This window comes from Leucoraja erinacea, chromosome 39, assembly GCF_028641065.1.
Source record: "Leucoraja erinacea ecotype New England chromosome 39, Leri_hhj_1, whole genome shotgun sequence".
Taxonomy (NCBI): domain Eukaryota; kingdom Metazoa; phylum Chordata; class Chondrichthyes; order Rajiformes; family Rajidae; genus Leucoraja; species Leucoraja erinaceus.
This window is the reverse complement of record NC_073415.1, coordinates 373,714-391,593: the sequence shown is the minus strand read 5'-3', so window position 1 is coordinate 391,593 and position 17,880 is coordinate 373,714. Positions and strand designations below refer to the sequence as shown.

Genomic DNA, 17,880 nt, shown 5'->3' with positions numbered 1-17,880 from the left:
TGCACTTCCCTTTATTGGTCCTAATTACCCACAGCCCTAATTTAGTTTGAGTCCCAAGTTCAATGTGCGTCTCAGGTCATAAGTGGTGAAAGTATTTCTCCAACTGCCTCAATAAATGGAGAGAGAAAAGAATCATTCAAAGGACAAAGGACATTTAGAAACATAGAAAATAGGTGCAGGAGTAGGCCATTCGGCCCTTCGAGCCTGCACCGCCATTCAATATGATCATGGCTGATCATCCAACTCAGTATCCTGTACCTGCCTTCTCTCCATACCCCCTGATCCCTTTAGCCACAAGGGCCACATCTAACTCCCTCTTAAATATAGCCAATGAACTGGCCTCAACTACCTTCTGTGGCAGAGAATTCCAGAGATTCGCCACTCTCTGTGTGAAAAATGTTTTCCTCATCTCGGTCCTAAAAGATTTCCCCCTTATCCTTTAACTGTGACCCCGTGTTCTGGACTTCCCCAACATCGGGAACAATCTTCCTGCATCTAGCCTGTCCAACCCCTTAAGAATTTTGTAAGTTTCTATAAGATCGCCCCTCAATCTTCTAAATTCTAGCGAGTACAAACCGAGTCTATCCAGTCTTTCTTCATATGAAAGTCCGGACATCCCAGGAATCAGTCTGGTGAACCTTCTCTGTAGTCCCTCTATGGCAAGAATGTTTTTTCCTCAGATTATGAGACCAAAACTGTACGCAATACTCCAGGTGTGGTCTCACCAAGACCCTGTACAACTGCAGTAGAACCTCCCTGCTCCTACACTCAAATCCTTTTGCTATGAATGCTAACATACCATTCGCCTTCTTCACTGCCTGCTGCACCTGCATGCCTACTTTTAATGAATGGTGTACCATGACACCCAGGTCTCGTTGCATCTCCCCCTTTCCTAATCGGCCACCATTCAGATAATAGTCTGCTTTCCTGTTTTTGCCACCAAAGTGGATAACCTCACATTTATCCACATTATACTTCATCTGCCATGCATTTGCCCACTCACCCAGCCTATCCAAGTCACCTTGCAGCCTCCTAGCATCCTCCTCACAGCTAACACTGCCTCCCAGCTTCGTGTCATCTGCAAACTTGGAGATGTTGCATTCAATTCCCTCGTCCAAATCATTAATATATATCATAAATAGCTGGGGTCCCAGCACTGAGCCTTGCGGTACCCCACTAGTCACTGCCTGCCATTGCGAAAAGAACCCGTTTACTCCTACTCTTTGCTTCCTGTCTGCCAGCCAGTTCTCTATCCACATCAATACTGAACCCCCAATACCGTTTGCTTTAAGTTTGTATCTCTTATGTGGGACCTTGGCGAAAGCCTTCTGAAAGTCCAGATATAACACATCCACTGGTTCTCCCCTATCCACGCTACTAGTTACATCCTCGAAAAATTCTATAAGATTCGTCAGACATGATTTACCTTTCATAAATCCATGCTGACTTTGTCCAATGATTTCACCACTTTTCAAATGTGCTGCTATCCCATCTTTAATAACTGATTCTAGCAGTTTGCCCACTACCGACGTTAGACTAACTGGTCTGTACTTCCCCATTTTCTCTCTCCCTCCCTTCTTAAAAAGTGGGGTTACATTAGCTACCCACCAAGCCTCAGGAACTACTCCAGAATCTAAAGAGTTTTGAAAAATTATCACAATTTTAAGGGGTAACTTTATCCACACAAAGGGTGACGGGTGTATGGAACAAGCTGCCAGTGGAGGTAGTTGAGGCAGGGACCATCCCAACATTTAAAAAAAGGTTAGGCTGATACATGGATAGGACAGGTTTGGAGGTATGGACCAAAAGCAGGTAGTGTAGCTGGGACATGTTGGCGGGTGTGGGCAAGTTGCGCCGAAGGGCCTGTTTTCACTCTATGACTACATTATACCTCCACCATACATGAAATCTTCAAAATCAAGTGATCGAGTTTTATTGCCATATACTTAAGCATAGAAACACAGACAATAGGTGCAGGAATAGGCCATCGGCCCTTCGAGCCAGCACTGCCATTCAATATGATCATGGCTATTCATCTAAAATCAGTACCTCTTTCCTGTTTTTTCCCCATTTCCCTTGATGTCGTTAGCCCCAAGAACTAAATGTAACTCTCTCTTGAAAACATCCAGTGAATTGGCCTGCACTGCATTCTGTGGCAGAGAATTCCACAGATTCACAACTTTCTGCGTGAAGAAAGTTTGTTCTCATCCCAGTCCTAACTGGCCCCTTTATTCTTAAACTGTGACCCATGGTTCTGAACTCCCCCAACATCGGGAACATTTTTCCTGCAGTTACAGTAAGTGAAAATCTAGCAGGCAAGCAGGATGCTTTCACCAACCACCCCCATTTGAAGTCCACTACCTTCCACCGTTTCTACCCAGTGCTTGGTACTTACTTCCAGCAGCCACTGGTTGTCCTCCAGGATGCACCGAGCCGCAGCCTGATCCATGCCGGTCACCTGGGCGAATTCGGCACAGAGACTCTCTCTCTCTCCCCCCTCTTCTGCTCTCTCTCCTCTGAACCCCCCTCTCTCCCCCCCTCTCTCTCTCTCCCCTCCTCCCTCTCTTTCCCCCTCTCTCCTCTCTCTCTCTCTCTCCCTCGCCTTCCCTCTCTCTCTCCCTCTCTCTCCTCTCCTCTCTCCCTCTCTCTCTCCTCTCTTCCCCTTCTCTTCCAAGCTCTCTTGTCTCTCTCTCTTCCCCTCTCTCTCACCCCCTCTCTCCACTCCCCCCCTCTCTCTCTCTCTCTCTCTCTCTCTCTCTCTCTCTCTCTCTCTCCCCCTCTCTCCTCCTATCTCTATCTCTCTCTCTGTCTCTCTCTCTCTATATATACATTTTTTTTCCACTTTCTCTCTCCCATTTCTCCTGCTCCCCTCTCTCTCTCCCCTCTCTCTCCCCCCTCTCTCTCTCCCCCTCTCTTTCTCTCTCTCTCTCTCTCTCCCCTTCTCTCTCTCTCCTCTCATCCCTCTCTCTCTCCCTCTTCTCTTTCTCTCTCTCTCTCCGTCTCTCTCTCCCTCTCTCTCTCCCTGCATCTCTCTCCCTCTGCATCTCCCCTCCTCTCTCTCCCCGTCTCTCCCCCTCTCTCCCTCTCTCTCTCTCCCATCTCTCTCTCTCTCTCCCTCTCTCTCCCTCTCTCTTCCCCTCTCTCTCTCTCATCTCTCTCTCTCCTCCTCTCTCTCTCCCCCATTTCTCCCTCTCACCTCACTCCCCCCGGCTCTCTCTGCTCTATCTCCTCTTTCTCTTTGCCCTCCCCATCTCTCTCTCTTTCCCCCTGTTTCTCTATTTCCCCCCTCTCCCTCTTCCCCCTCTCTCTTTTTACCACCCCTCTCTCTCCCATTATTTTCCGACCCTCTCCACCCCTCTCTTCCCTCTCTCTCCCTTCCCCCTCTCACCCCTCTCTCTTCCCCCCTCTCCCACTTCACTCTCCATCCTCTCACTCCCCCTACCTCTCTCCTCCCTCTCTCCCCCCTCCCCTCTTCTTTCTCTCCATTCACCCCCCCCCCCGGCTCTATCTCCCCTCTCTCTCCCTCTCACTCCCTCTCTCTCTCCCCACTGTCTCCCTGTCTCCTTCCCCTCTCTCTCTCTCTCCACCTCCCTTTGAGAGTCTGTTCCTTTGGCACAGAGACTCTCGCGGCAGCGGCGTGACGCTTCCGACGCCCCCGACAGCCCGGGACTTGCACTGTCCGGGTGCTCCATGGCCAGAGCTACAGCGAGCGACACGTCAGCCCCATAAACACTCGCCAGTCCCGGCTCCCCGCATCTGTTCCCGCCGCTGGTTCTGCTCCCATCCCTCCCTCAGCCCCGGCTCTCCAACACCCGCGGACCATGCAGTTTATCCGAGTTTTGAAATTTTCGTTGATCACAGAATTTCTCACCACAGAGCGTGAGGGCGTGAGAGTTTGCTTGAGGGCGTGAGAGTTTGCTTGAGGGCGTGACAGTTGGCAGCCCTGGTAGATGGGATATGTTGGTCGGTATGGGCATGTAGGGCTGATGGGGCCTTTATCCACACTGTGATGACTCTGACTCTTAAATGTTATCAGGCAACTACCTACCTACTGTAACCAGAGCGCAGTGCTGAACTACTATCTACCTAATCGGGCACCCTTGGACTATCCTTGATCGGGCTTTACTGGCTTGCACTAAACGTTATTCCCTCATCACGTATCTGAGGGACCCCTCAGATCGGCCGACTTGGGGTTGCTGAATATCCCGCGGTCTAGGCATAAGCTCAGGGGCGACCGCACCTTTGCGGTTGCAGCTCCTAGACTGTGGAACAGCATCCCCTTCCCATCAGAACTGCCCCCTCCATCGACTCCTTTAAGTCGAGACTTAAAACTCATCTTTACTCTCAATCCTTTCTTGACATACTCTGAGCGAGTATGTATATGTATGTAGTGATGTTTGTATTTAATCTATGAACCCCTGTTGTTTGTTATACTATTCTTATACCAATGTAAAGCACTTTGGCCAACGAGAGTTGTTTTTTAAATGTGCTATATAATTATAAGTGACTCGACTTGACGTATCTGTACACTGAAAATGGCTCGATTGTAATCATGTATTGTCTTTCCTCTGACTGGTTAGCATGCAACAATAACTAAAGAGAAACTGAACTGAAATGACTGAACGATGAGGTACATGGATAGGAAAGATTTGGAGGAGTCCAGGCCAAATGTGGGTATATTTACCAAGATGCCCCATACATTAGATGCGGCATCTTGGCTGGCATGGACACGTTGGGCCAAAGGGAAGGAAGCAACTGGAAGAGACTAATTAGTAGAGGGCAGGAAAACGTGAGCCATCTGAGCATTCATCCAACATGCACATCGTTCGGCAGACTGAAGAAGGGTCCTGATCCGAAACGTCTCCTATCCATGTCCTCCATAGATGCTCCCTGGCCCACTCAGTTACTCGAGCATGTTGGGCTTTAAAAAAATTTTTTTTTTTAAGTTTCTATTCAAATCTTTCTGGTTGCAGTTAAGGAACGAGGGCCAGAATGTGATAACGCAGGCAAGCACCTCACCTGACTGTTGCACGTATCCCAGCCTCTATAAAACTAATAGCTGGTAGTTTGGGAAGGAGAAGAAAGATGCTGTATGACTCAGATTGACTCTGGAAAGCCTGCTAGTGGTGTTTGGCACAGGAAAAACCAAAAGGAATTTTGAGAATCTATGTTCTCAAAACCTTGTGGGTTTTCTCCGGGTGATCTGGTTTCCTCCCACACTTCAAAGATGTGCAAGGTTGTCAAGTCAAGTGTATTCATATGAGATGTGCAGTGAAATGAAAAGTGGCAATGCTTGCGGATTGTGCAAAAAAACCCAACAAAAATGACAAAACAAAATGAAACAGAAACATGTTAATTCGACTTTGGTAAAAATTGTAAATTGTCTCTAGTGTGTAGGATAGTGCTAGTATACAGGGATCGCTGGTCAGCACGGACCCGGTGGGCCGAAGGGCCTGTTTCCGCGCTGTAACTCTAAACTCTAAACTAGAAATCTACAAAGTCTCCCAATTTTAATTGAAGTGTTACGTTCAATCTTGTTTCAAGCTGCATGATGGTGAGGAAGTGGGTAAACTACCTGCTTTGATCCTGTCTTGCACTGAACGTGACAGGGAAGAGAGGCACAAAATGCTGGAATTACGCAATGGGGTAGGCAGCAAAAATGGGCAGGAGACGTTTTGGTTTGGGACCCTTCTTCAGATGGATTGTAATGGGTGGAGGGGGATGGGACTGGAAGCCAGAAACGACCTGGACAAATCAAGCCTGGCAACAGATGACCTCAGGCAGGGTGGTTCCCTGATAGGCCAATTGTGTAGGAAGGAACTGCAGACGCTGACTTACACTGAAGATGGACACGAAATGCTGGAGTAACTCAGCGAGACAGCCAGCATCTCTGGAGAGAAGGAATGGGTGACGTTTTGGGTCGAGACCTTTCCTCAGACTGGGAAGGGTTGGTGTCAAATATAGAGGACTCTTGAAAGTCTCAGTTGAGCTCTTGATTAAAAACTCTTGAAAAACGTTGATATATTCATTTTGTGGACTACCAAAACATGCATTGCTTTCTCTTTTAAAGATAAAATCATACCCAAGAACCATTGCAAGCTCAGTCAGAGCGAAGGACATTCGAAGAAAACAGAAAAGAGTAGAAATTAAGGAACGGAAGAAAAGCGTAAGTGTATCACGGAATCATTGAAGCAAAATGGTCTAAATGTCGGGATTTTTGTTTTGATTCACGACGGACGGGCACAGTGGCGCAGCGGTAGAGTTGCTGCCTCACAGCACCAGAAACCCGGGTTCAATCCTGACTACAGAGTTTGTACATTCTCCCTGTGACCATTTTCTCCAGGTGCTCCGGTTTCCTCTCACACTCTAAAGGTGTACAGGTTTGTAGGTTGATTGGCTTCTGTTAAGTGTGTGTTGGATAGTGCAAGTGGATTGTCACCTTGTCGTGGTGGAGAAGCTTGTGTGGTCCTGAGATCCTGAGAGCGATGCCGTCTGGAGCTGTGCTCCTGGTAGGGCCACCCATGGCGGTAAGGTCGAGGGGGAGGTCTTTGTCAAAGAGCAATCCAACCAAGACCTCAATGGTGGAACAGGCGGAGGACGATGGCTGACATTAGTGGAGCGTCACAACGGCTGTGAAGGCGGATGAAGGCTGCAGCAGAAAAGGGTCTCCGGTCGTCTTGGACTCCATGCCACTGGCTCCTGACCCAGATCTGTCAAGGACCGTGGGGTGGCTGTCTGTGCACCAGTCTCCCCACGTTAAACAAAGTCACGCACAGGTGTCCTCCAACCCTGGAGACACCCATGGTCAGCCAAGACCGAAGGGGGCCAAAGAAGATGGGGTGATTGCTGGTCGGCGCAGAATCGTTGGGCCGAAGGGCCTTTTTCGATTCTGTATCTCTAAAGACTGGTCTAAAAACTGCATTAAGACAGGAGTAGGCCATTGGCCCTTTGTGCTCATTCCAGCATTCACTTACCAAGTGTAGGAAGAAACTGCTGGTTTAAACTCAGAATGAACACAAAGTGCTGGAGTAACTCAGCAGTAGACTAAAATGCTGGAGAAACTCAGTGGGTGAGGCAGCATCTATGGAGTGAAGGAAATAGGCAACGTTTAGGGTCGAGACCCTTCTTCAGACTGATGTGAGGGTGGGGGGAGGGGTGGGGGGCGGGAAGAAGAAAGGAAGAGGTGGAGACAGAGGGCTGAGGGAGAGCTGAGAAGGGGAGGAGAAAGTCAGGACTATCTGAAATTAGAGAAGTCAATGTTCATACCGCTAGGGTGCAGACTGCCCAAGCGAAATATGAGGTGCTGCTCCTCCAGTTTCCAGTGGTGCTCACTCTGGCCATGGAGGAAGCACAGGACAGAAAGGTCGGATTCGGAATGGGAGGGGGAGTTGAAGCGCTGAGCCACCGGGAGATCAGGTTGGTGTTGCGAACCGAGCGGTGGTGTTGGGCGAAGCGATCGCCAAGCCTGCGCTTGGTCTCACTGATGTAGAACAGCTGACATCCCCGTCCCCACCGTGGCGGATGTGCAGGAGTGGGCGCCGACTGTGTATGGCAGCCTGCCCGCAGTCCGTCTCTACACTTTTTTTAATTTTAAGTCCTGTCAAAAAATGTTAGTTGGAGGTCTTTTATGTGGTGGGTGGGGAAGGGGGAAACTTTATTTCTTAGTCCCCCTACCTGGTCGTAGAGGCAGCATCCCTCCGAGCTGCTTCTTTGCCCCGTCCTCGCGGCCTACCATCGAGAATGGAGTGGCGTTTCCTGTCGGGACCGGCCGGGACTACAGCTTCGGCGGCGGTGGCGCAGCGCTGGGATACCAACACGGAGCGGGCGATGCCTTACCGTGTCGTCGTGCGGTAAGCTCCGTAGCGCTGTGGCCGTCGACTCCCAACATCGCGGAGCTGTGGCTGCGGGCGGCGCTGGATTTGGAGCCTGGGATCGAGTTCGCGGGGGTCGGAGCTCCAACCGGCGCGGCCTGAGGACTACGAGGGGAAGAGGCAGCCGCTCCAGACTTTCCAAGCTGCTAAAGAATTGTTTCACCCGACGCTGGAGTTCCATCTTCACGGCAAGAGGGCCCTGAAAATCATCGGACTGGCTGCAAGGCCACAAATGGGCCCCGACCTCGGGCGTTTCACAGAGGAAGAGCACTTAACTTTCTGGTGCCTTTCCCCACAGTGGAAAATTTTGATTCTGCTGTGGGGGGACGTTTGTGTTGAACTCTATAATGTGTTGTGTCCATTTTATTTAATTTTTTTAACCTTTTTCTATGGTTTGTATGGAAACTTATTATTTATTTTATGTAAAGCACTTAGGTGTCAATGCGAGTTGGCTTAAAACGTGCTATATAAATAAAACTGACTTACTTACTTACATCTAGAGCCGCGGATGCAATAGATTGGAGGAGGTGCAGGTGAACCTCTGCCACACCTTGAAAGACTGTTTGGGTCCTTGAATGGAGTCAAGGGGGGAGGTAAAACGACAAGTGTAGCATTTCCTGCGGTTGCAAGGGCCCGGGGAGGGGGTGGTTCGGGTGGGAAGGGAACAATTGACCAGGGAGTTACGGAGGGAGCGGTCTCTGCGGAAAGCAGACTCAGCGGCTCAGAGTAACTCGCCGAGTCAGGCAGCGTCTCTGGAGAAAAGGAATAGGTGGATAGAAATCATGGTTGCACCACTTTTTGATCAGCATCACTTTCTTGCAATGACTACATGTTTCTTGATTTCCTTAACAGAAAAAAAGTATTGATTCTTTTTAATATGGTCAACAATTAATCGTGGGTAGAGAATTATAAAGATTCTGATCTCTGTCCTCAACAGCCAAGTCCTCATGTTGAGCCTATAATTCATTTCTGCACACCTCGCCCAACTAGAAGAACAGTCACCCCTGTAACCACCCTGTGGATTGAAAGATGCAGCATGAAAATAGGCCCTTCGGCCCACTGAGTCCAGGCTGACCATCTATCATCCATTCACAGTAGTTCGAAATGTGTACACTGCTTACACATGAGGGTTAATTTAGTGGGCCTACAAACCAGCATGTCTTTGGGATGTGGGAGGGAACCAGAGCACCCAAAGGAAACCCACGCAGTCACAGGGAGAACATGCAAACTCCACACAGTCAACACCCGAGGTCAGGATCAAACTCTCTGGCACAGTGGGGTAGCAGCTCTAACAGCTGTTCTGCAACAACTTTGTTGGTTTCAATGTCATCAACTCTCATGAGTTTTCAGGCTGCGGTCAGTCAGCGAGCTCTCCAAGAACTAACCTCGTCTTCTGTTAATGTTGATCAATGGGTTCTTTAGGAGAAGGAAAAGAAGAAAGAGGACCTGAAGCAGCTGAAGAAGCTGAAGAGGATGGAAATCATTAACAAACTGAACCGCCTAAAGGAGATAACTGGGAATGAAACCATTGGCTTCAATGAGGAGCACCTGGAGGAAGACTTCAACCCAGCCAAGCACGACCAGCTCATGCAGGTCTGTATCAGGCAAAGTAAACCGCGCCTTGTGGAGATACTTCATAGAGTCACAGTGTGGAAACAGTCCCTTCGGCCCAACTGGCCCATACGACCAACATGCCCCATCTACACTAATCCCACAGGCCTGCCTTTGCCCCATATCCCTCCAAACCTACCCTGTCCATGTACCTGTGTAAATGTTTCTCAAATGTAACAATAGTTGCTGCCTCATCTACCTTCTCCAGCAGCTCGTTCCATACACCCACCACCCTTTTCCACCCCCTTTACCTTAAATCTATGTCCCCTGGTTCTCTATTCCCCTACCCTGGTACGGTAGTTTACTCGATCTATTCCCCTCATGGTGTTGTAAGATTACCTCTCATCCTCCTGTGCTCCAAGGAATATAGTCCTCGCCTACTCAACCTCTCCCTGCAGCCCAGCCAACATCCCCGTAAATCTTCCCCGCACCCTTTCCAGCTTGACGACATCGCAAAGAGAAATAGAGCTTTTGTAACCGGGAAAACTATTTTATTCCTGCCCTGCAGCGATTCTTCAATGATGACTATTACGGAGTCGAAGATGAACAGAAGCCACAGTTTGAGAATGAGGAGGAATTTGGAGGTAATGTATCTTCCACTGGAAACTTAATTGAAAGATCTAAATTAAATGCAGCCTCTTGTGTTCTTTTGTGTGTTGGTGGAATGGAATGATGGTGAGGACAAGTTGCATTCAGTCTCAATTCTCATCTCATCTTGCTGTGGAGAGCAACATAGATGTTAGGGAACTCTGGGCAATTAATAGAGTTGAGGAGAGTCCACATTACAGAAGAGGAAGATGCTGTATTAACTCAGCAGGACAGGCAGCACCCCTGGATAGAAAGAGTGGGTGATGTTTCAGGCCGAGAACCTTGAAGTGCTGGCTTAAAATGCCAAACATAGATGAAGGTCCGGGCACTTGAGTAAGTGTACCCTGGGACATTGTGGGAAGCTAGAGAATAAATTCCTGGACTCTTGGCAGAGATGTTTAATAGACAATAGGTGCTGGTGTAGGCAATTCTGCCCTTCGAGCCAGCACCGCCATTCAATGTGATCATGGCTGATCATCCCCAATCAAGTCAAGTCAAGAGAGTTTATTGTCATGTGTCCCAGATAGGACAATTAAATTCTTGCTTGCTGCAGCACAACAGAATATTGTAAGCATTAATACAGAACAGTTCAGTTCAATATACACGTAAATAAACAGAAAAAGTACAATAGGCTGTTACAGTTCAGAGTCTGTTTGATGGCGAGTTTAATAGCATGATGGCTGTGGGGAAGAAGCTGTTCCTGAACCTGGATGTAACAGATTTCAGGCTCCTGTACCTTCTGCCCGATGGTAGCGGAGAGATGAGTGTGTGGCCAATCAGTACCCCGTTCCTGCCTTCTCTCGATATCCCTTAACCGCTATCCCTAAGAGTATCTAACTCTCTCTTGAAAGCATCCACAGAGCCAGCCTCCGCTGCCCTCTGAGGCAGAGAATTCCACTCTCTGTGGGGGAAAAAGATGTCTGTATCATCAACAGCCGCGGATACGGTGCTGAAAGACATGAGGTTAGCTAACGCTGTGCTTTTGTTCAAGGCAGAGGGCTACAGATTGGTGAGAGTAACATCAATGGTGGGTATGTTATTGGAAGGAATTGAGGGATATGTATTTGGAAAGGCAATGGCTCATGAAAGATAGTCAGCATGGCTTTGTGTGTAGGAAAACATGTCTCACAAATTAGGTTTTTTTTTTAAAAAGAGGTGACAAAGATGATGGATAAGTTCAGTATGTTTGATGTTGTCGACATGGAATTATCCAGGCTTTTGACAGGGTAACACCTGCAAGGCCGGTCTGGAAGTGTGTAGGAACAACTGCAGATGATGGTTTATACATTAAGACACATTAAGTTAGCTGTAATCTAATAAGGCCGCATCCAAGATACTTCAATTAGATATATTTCAAAATGTACGTTATTTTGTTAAAATAGCCCTCATGATTTACTAATGTTTTAATTATGGCCGTCAGTCAGGGAGGATTATTTAATTGAATCTTCTTTTACTCTTTGGTATTTTAAATACGTTCATTTTAAGATTAAAATAAAGTAATAAAAGATGAACAAAAACATATTAATAAAAATAAAAGGTAGACAAAAATGCTGGAGAAACTCAGCAGGTGAGGCAGCATTTTGGGTCGAGACCCTTCTTCAGGACTAAAGAGGGTCTCGACCCGAAACGTCGAGACCTTTTAGGCGACCCTTTTTCGCCCTATTTCCTTCGCTCCATAGAAGCTGCCTCACCCGCTGAGTTTCTACAGCATTTTTGTCTACCTTCGATTTTCCAGCATCTGCAGTTCCTTAAATAAAAATATAAGGATCTGTTCTACAAAATTTTGATTCAATCATTAGGCCGCACCTAATGGCCTAGAAGGCTGCATGTGGCCTTAAGGCCGCAGGTTCCCCACCCCTGGTTTATACCAAAGATAAACACAAAATGCTGGAGTAACTCAGCGGTTAGGGGATAATAATAGGTGACGTATGAGGTTGAGACCCTTCTTCAGTCACGGTAGGGTCTCAACCTGTGCCACAGGGATCAGTGCAGGCCCCAGTGTTGTTGGTTACTTAAATTAACGATTTAGATGTAGGTGGCATGATTGGTAAGGTTTGCAAATGCAAACACGCAAAATAGGTTCGTGGCACGCATTGTCGGGTCGTGGAGGCAGTGGCATTTAAGAGGCTTCTCTAATTTAAGAATTAGATACGCAGGGAATGTAAAGATGGGAATCACATTCAGGCAAGGAAGATCAATTTCACCATGGATGTTGTAGATCTGGTCAAGAGCTGCACTGTTTGACGGTCTATGTTTAAAATGCTGGAGTAACTCAGCGGGACAGGCAGCATCTCTGGAGAGAAGGAATGGGCGACATTTCAGGTCGAGACACTTCTTCAGACTGACTTGACTTTGAGCGGACTTTACAGTATCTTGCACTAAACGTTATTCCCTTTATCATAAGTGATAGGAGCAGAATTAGGCCATTCGGCCCATCAAGTCTACTGCCATTCAATCATGGCTGATCCATCTCTCCCTACTAACACCATTCTCCCGTCTTCACCCCATAACCCCTGACACCCATCACTCATGTGTCTACAATGTGGATGGCTCACTTGTAATCGTGTATTATCTTTTTGCTGACTGGTTAGCACACAACAAAAGCTTTTCACTGTACACGAGACAATAAACGACAGTCAAACTCAGCAAAAAAAAGTCTATATCCAACTGACCTTATTGGTAAAGAAGAATACATAAGATGAAACTTTACAACAGTAATAAAGAATATGTTTTTAGTACACTTTTTTAAAATCTAATCTAATTGAAGTTCCTGTTTATTGTTCTACCAGATGAGTGGAACTGGGACACATGGACTGGGAATGAAGCGGACTGGACAGAGAGAGGGGGAGAAGACCAGTGGCCACAAGAGAGTTGTGAACCACACTGTGATGATCCAGATTTCATTGTGAGTCAAACTCCCAGTTCAATGAATTAACATTGCCACAAAATTGCGTTACCTCCAGAACTTTTTTAAACTTTTTTAGAAATTTACCACTTTGGGCATTAAAAATCAAATGTGTAGTTCGTGCAGAGTATTATACTGATTGTAGTGTGTGCACCTTTTTCCCACAAAGATAAGTTCATAAGTGATAGGAGCAGTATTCGGCCATTGGGCCCATCAAGTCTGCTCCGCCATTCAATCATGGCTGATCTATCTTTCTCTCTTAACCCCATTCTCCTGCCTTCTCCCCATAACCCCTGACACCCGTAGTAATCAAACCTGTAAGTGTACAAGTTGAGGTTTCTATGTTTAGTCTTCTTATCGAGTCCACATACAAGATTAGAAGTTGTTCTGCCAGAGCTGAACACACTTCTCGGCATCTGCATGTAATGGTGTCTGTCTTGTGCTTCTTGTGTGTGCTGGTGGAAAGAAAGAGGTCCGCGACGTGAATGCTCTTTCCTAGACCCCTCTATATTTAGTCCAGTTTAGAGATACAGCGCGGAAACAGGCATTTCCGCCCACCGGGTCCACACTGACCAGTGATCCCCGCACACTAACACTATCCTATACCCTCTAGGGACAATTTTTACATTTACCAAGCCAATTAACCTACAAACCTGTACGTCTCTGGAATGTGGGAGGAAACCGAAGATCTCGGAGAAAACCCACCCAGGTCACGGGGAGAACGTACAAACTCCGTACAGACAGCACCCGTAGTCGGGATCGAACCCGGATCTCCGGCACTGCATTCACTGAAAGGCAGCAACTCAACTGCTGTGCCACCCTGACCGCCCTGCAGACTGCCTTATGTCTTGCGGTCTTGGCGCATGGAGAGCCCTTGGTCACAACAGTTGGCAAAGGAACAGTACGAGGGAGATTGTGATCCCTCTCTTTACTTTTGCTGCGAATGAGAACCTTTATCAGGAGTCATCTGTACAATGAGAGATTGCTCATGTGTGAGTGCCAGCCTTGGATGGCAGCAGGGTCAAAACCGCTCATCCGATGCTGGCATGTGCAAGCTTCCTGTCTTGGTGGCATGCAGACTGGGCAGCTCCCAGACTGGTACGGTATGAAGGTCATTCTGCGGTGAGCTTGCCCACACTGATTCTCCATTCCTACAGCTTGCCCACACTGATTCTCCATTCCTACAGCCTCAGAATAAAAGGACGTACCTTTAGAAAGGAGATGAGGAGGAATTTATTCATTCATAGGGGGGTAAAACTGTGTAATACATTGCCACAGACGTGTGTGGAGGCCAAGTCAATGGATATTTTTAAGGCGGAGATGACAGATTCTCAATTAGCGTCGGGTTATGCGGAGAAGGCAGGAAAATGGGGTTGAGAGGGAAAGATAGGTCAGCCATGATTGAATGGCGAAGTAGACTTGATGGGCCGAATGGCCTAATTCTGCCTCTAGAACCTATGAACATGAACCATTACTGCTTTCATCGAATTTGCTCCTGAAGAATAAGCTCGTGGATCATCCATCCCTCAGCAACCTTTCCCCATGGACCATGAATCGCAGAAGAGAGACAGAAAGTTGTGGGGGTGCAACGTGGTGGAGAGTTAAGGGCCTGTCCCACTGTACGAGCTAATTCAAGAGTTCTCCCGAGTTGTCCCTGATTCGAACTCGGAGAATTACGGTAATGGCCGCTCGTAGGTACTCTGGGCTCTCGTGGACATTTTTCAACATGTTGAAGAATCTTCCCGAGCTTACCGCGTTTCCCTTGTACCTGCCGTTAACGTTACGAGCCGCTAAGAGACGTCCCGTGCTCCGACGTACCCGCTACGCACATTCCACTTGCTTACCATGAGTTTGATTTTTTTTTAAACTCGGGAGAGCTCTTGAATGACCTCGTACAGTGGGACAGCCCCTTTATTATCTCTGTACTGTGATCAGAGCATAAACACTGGGGTGGCACAGTGGCGTAGCAGTGGAGTTACTGCTTGACAGCGGCAGAGACCCTGGTTCCATCCAAACTACGGGTGCTGACCGGATGGAGTTTGTACCTTCTCCCCGTGACTGCGTGGCCGGTTCCCTCACACATTCCAGAACATACGGGTTTGTAGTTCAGTTGGTTTTGTTAAATTATTGTAAATTGTCCCTAGTGTGTAGGACAGTGCTAGTGTATGGGGATCGCTGGTCGGCACGGACTCGGTGGGCTGAAATGCCTGTTTCCATGCTGCATCCCTAAACTAAACTAAACTAAACTGGCATCTAAGAAGGCACACCAACCCCTCTACCTCCTGAGAAGAGTGAGGAAATTTGGCATGTCTCCAATGATCTTTCAAACTTCTGCTGATGCACCGTATACAGCATATGGTTGGGTTGCATCAAAGCTTGGTTTCAGAACAGCTGTGGCCAAGACTGCAAGATGTTGCAGATATTTCTCAATGTCCATGACACAGACCCAGATCCATGACACAGACCAGTCTTCCCACCATGGACTCCTTCTACACCTCACTCCGCTTTGGGAAAGCAGTCAAACTGATCCCACTCTGGTCTTTCCTTCTCCCTCCTCCTGCCTAAAAGTACAGAAGTTTGAAAGCGTGTACTACCAGACTCGGAAACGGCTTCTTCCCCTCTGTTATCAGGCTTCTGACTAGTCCTTCCATTAGCTAGGATACTGTCCCATTCACCTCTACCCCATTGCGGACATTGGACTTTGTCTGTGGAACTGATGCGCTACAATGCTGAGAACTATATTCTGCACTCTGTATCTTCCCCTTTGTTCTACCTACTGTACTTGAGTTTGATTCTATTTATGTATAGTGCATTTGATTTGCTTGGATAGTCTGCATTACAAAACCTTTCACTGTACCTCGATACATGTCGCAATAATAAACCTATACCTTTCACAGATGGATGCAGATTATGATCCCAGTCAGACGGTGGTCCCCTCCAAGAAGAAAAAGAAACAAGATGTTCCGCTCATCGGCAAGAAAAGACGGAAATCTAAATTTGCAGAGGCAGTTTGCAAGATGAAGCCAGCTTTTGATCCAAGTAAGACTCTCTGGTGTGAATGATCCTTCTAACCACACAACTGATGGTAGCTCATCTCTCCTTGGTAAATGTCTATTATGTCTTCATGGTTAAAACTGAACTAGTGTTCACTGAGAAGGTTGCAGCAGAAAAAAAGCACCCTGATTGTCAGACTGAATAAAGACTGGATGTCTTGTAATATGGTGCTGTGATGGGAGATGAGCACTGGAGAGATTCGGGGGTAGAATGGCTATGGAAGGATATGGACCATGAGTCGAGTTTACATTTTAGTTTTGAGATACAGCATATAGGCCCTTCAGCCCACTGAGTCCGTGCCGACCAATGATCAAGTAATAGGAGGTAGACAAAAATGCCGGAGAAACTCAGCGGGTGAGGCAGCATCTACGGAGCGAAGGAATAGGTGACGTTTCAGGTCGAGACCCTTCTTCAGACTCGACCCGAAACGTCACCTATTCCTTCGCTCCATAGATGCTGCCCCACCCGGTGAGTTTCTCCAGCATTTTTGTCTACTTTCCATTTTTCCAGCACCTGCAGTTCTTAAACACAATGATCACGTAATGGTCTGAAGAAGGTTCTCAACCCGAAACATCTCATATTCCTTTTCTCCAGAGATGCTGTCTGACCCGCCGAGTTACTTTGGCTTTTTGTGTCTATCTTCGGTGTAAACCATCATCTGCAAATCCTTGCTACACATTACCTGTGTACTAGTTCTATCCTACATACTAGGGACAATTTACAGAGGGGCCCTATTAACCTACAAACCCGCACGTCTTTGTATTGTGGGAGGAAACCGGAGCGCCCGGAAAAACCCCACATGGACACAGGCAGAATGTACAAACTCCATACAGGCAGCAGAGTCGGTCAGGATGAAACCTGGGTCTCTGGCGCTGAAAGGCAGCAACTCTACCGCTGCACCACCCTGTGAGATCAGTTTAACTGGGCATCAGGTCTGGCACAGATATTGTGGGCTGAATGGCCTGTTCCTTTGCTGTACTGTTCTGTGTTCAGTCCCTTCCATTATGTGAGGAATATTACTCCATCTTTTTGGTTGTGCTGTCTCTTGAATTTGACCTTCAATATCTGAGGTGTGAAACACTTTGGGAAGTTCAATACTAACGTTAAACACAGACACCTCGGGAGTGTTGCTGTACAGGTGCGTCTGGATGCAAATTCTTTGCTCCCTCAGAATGGAGAAGCAGGTGGACAGTGAAGATGGCACTCAGCGGGCTTGCCTTCATAGGACAGGGCATTGAGTATATGAAATGAAAAGGAATTCATTAAAGTCTGAATTGAGTTCATTGAGTTTGAGGAAGGGTCTCGACCCAAAACGTCATCCATTCCTTCCCTCCAGAGATGCTGCTTGTCCCGCTGAGTTACTCCAGCATTTTGTGTCCATCATTGAGTGTATATCATTGAGGGATGTCATATTGCAGCTGTCCAAAAATGGCCAGGCTGCATTCGGAGTATTGTGTGCAATTGTGTTTGCGACACTACAGAAGGATGTGGTGAAGTTCAAAAGAGTGCAGATAAGATTCACCGAGATGTTGCCTGAAAATACAGGGCTTTACTTACTTCACAGACTGGCTTTACCCAATCTGAAGAAGGGTTTCGGCCCGAAACGTTGCCTATTTCCTTCGCTCCATAGATGCTGCTGCACCCGCTGAGTTTCTCCAGCCTTTTTGTGTACCTTTACTTATGAGAGTTTGGTTAGGCTGGTTTATTCTTACTATAATGTAGAATGCTGATGGGCGACCCTTATATTGGTTTATGAAATGATAAGTGACACTGAAGAAGGCTCTCGGCCCAAAATATTACCATTCCTTCTCTCCAGAGATGCTGTCTGACCCGCTGAGTTACAATTTTTGT

General features: G+C 47.4%; 1 protein-coding gene across 1 annotated transcript in view; it reads left to right on the top strand.

Annotated features, from left to right (window-relative positions):
- The window catches only part of kri1 (KRI1 homolog), a 63,076-nt gene that overhangs the window by 29,286 nt on the left and 15,910 nt on the right, over nt 1–17,880 (top strand). The window contains exons 11-15 of the mRNA XM_055663911.1: nt 6,071–6,166; nt 9,294–9,464; nt 9,991–10,066; nt 12,860–12,975; nt 15,873–16,014. Of these exons, the coding sequence (XP_055519886.1) occupies nt 6,071–6,166; nt 9,294–9,464; nt 9,991–10,066; nt 12,860–12,975; nt 15,873–16,014 (601 nt within the window). The remainder of the gene's footprint in view (nt 1–6,070; nt 6,167–9,293; nt 9,465–9,990; nt 10,067–12,859; nt 12,976–15,872; nt 16,015–17,880) is intronic.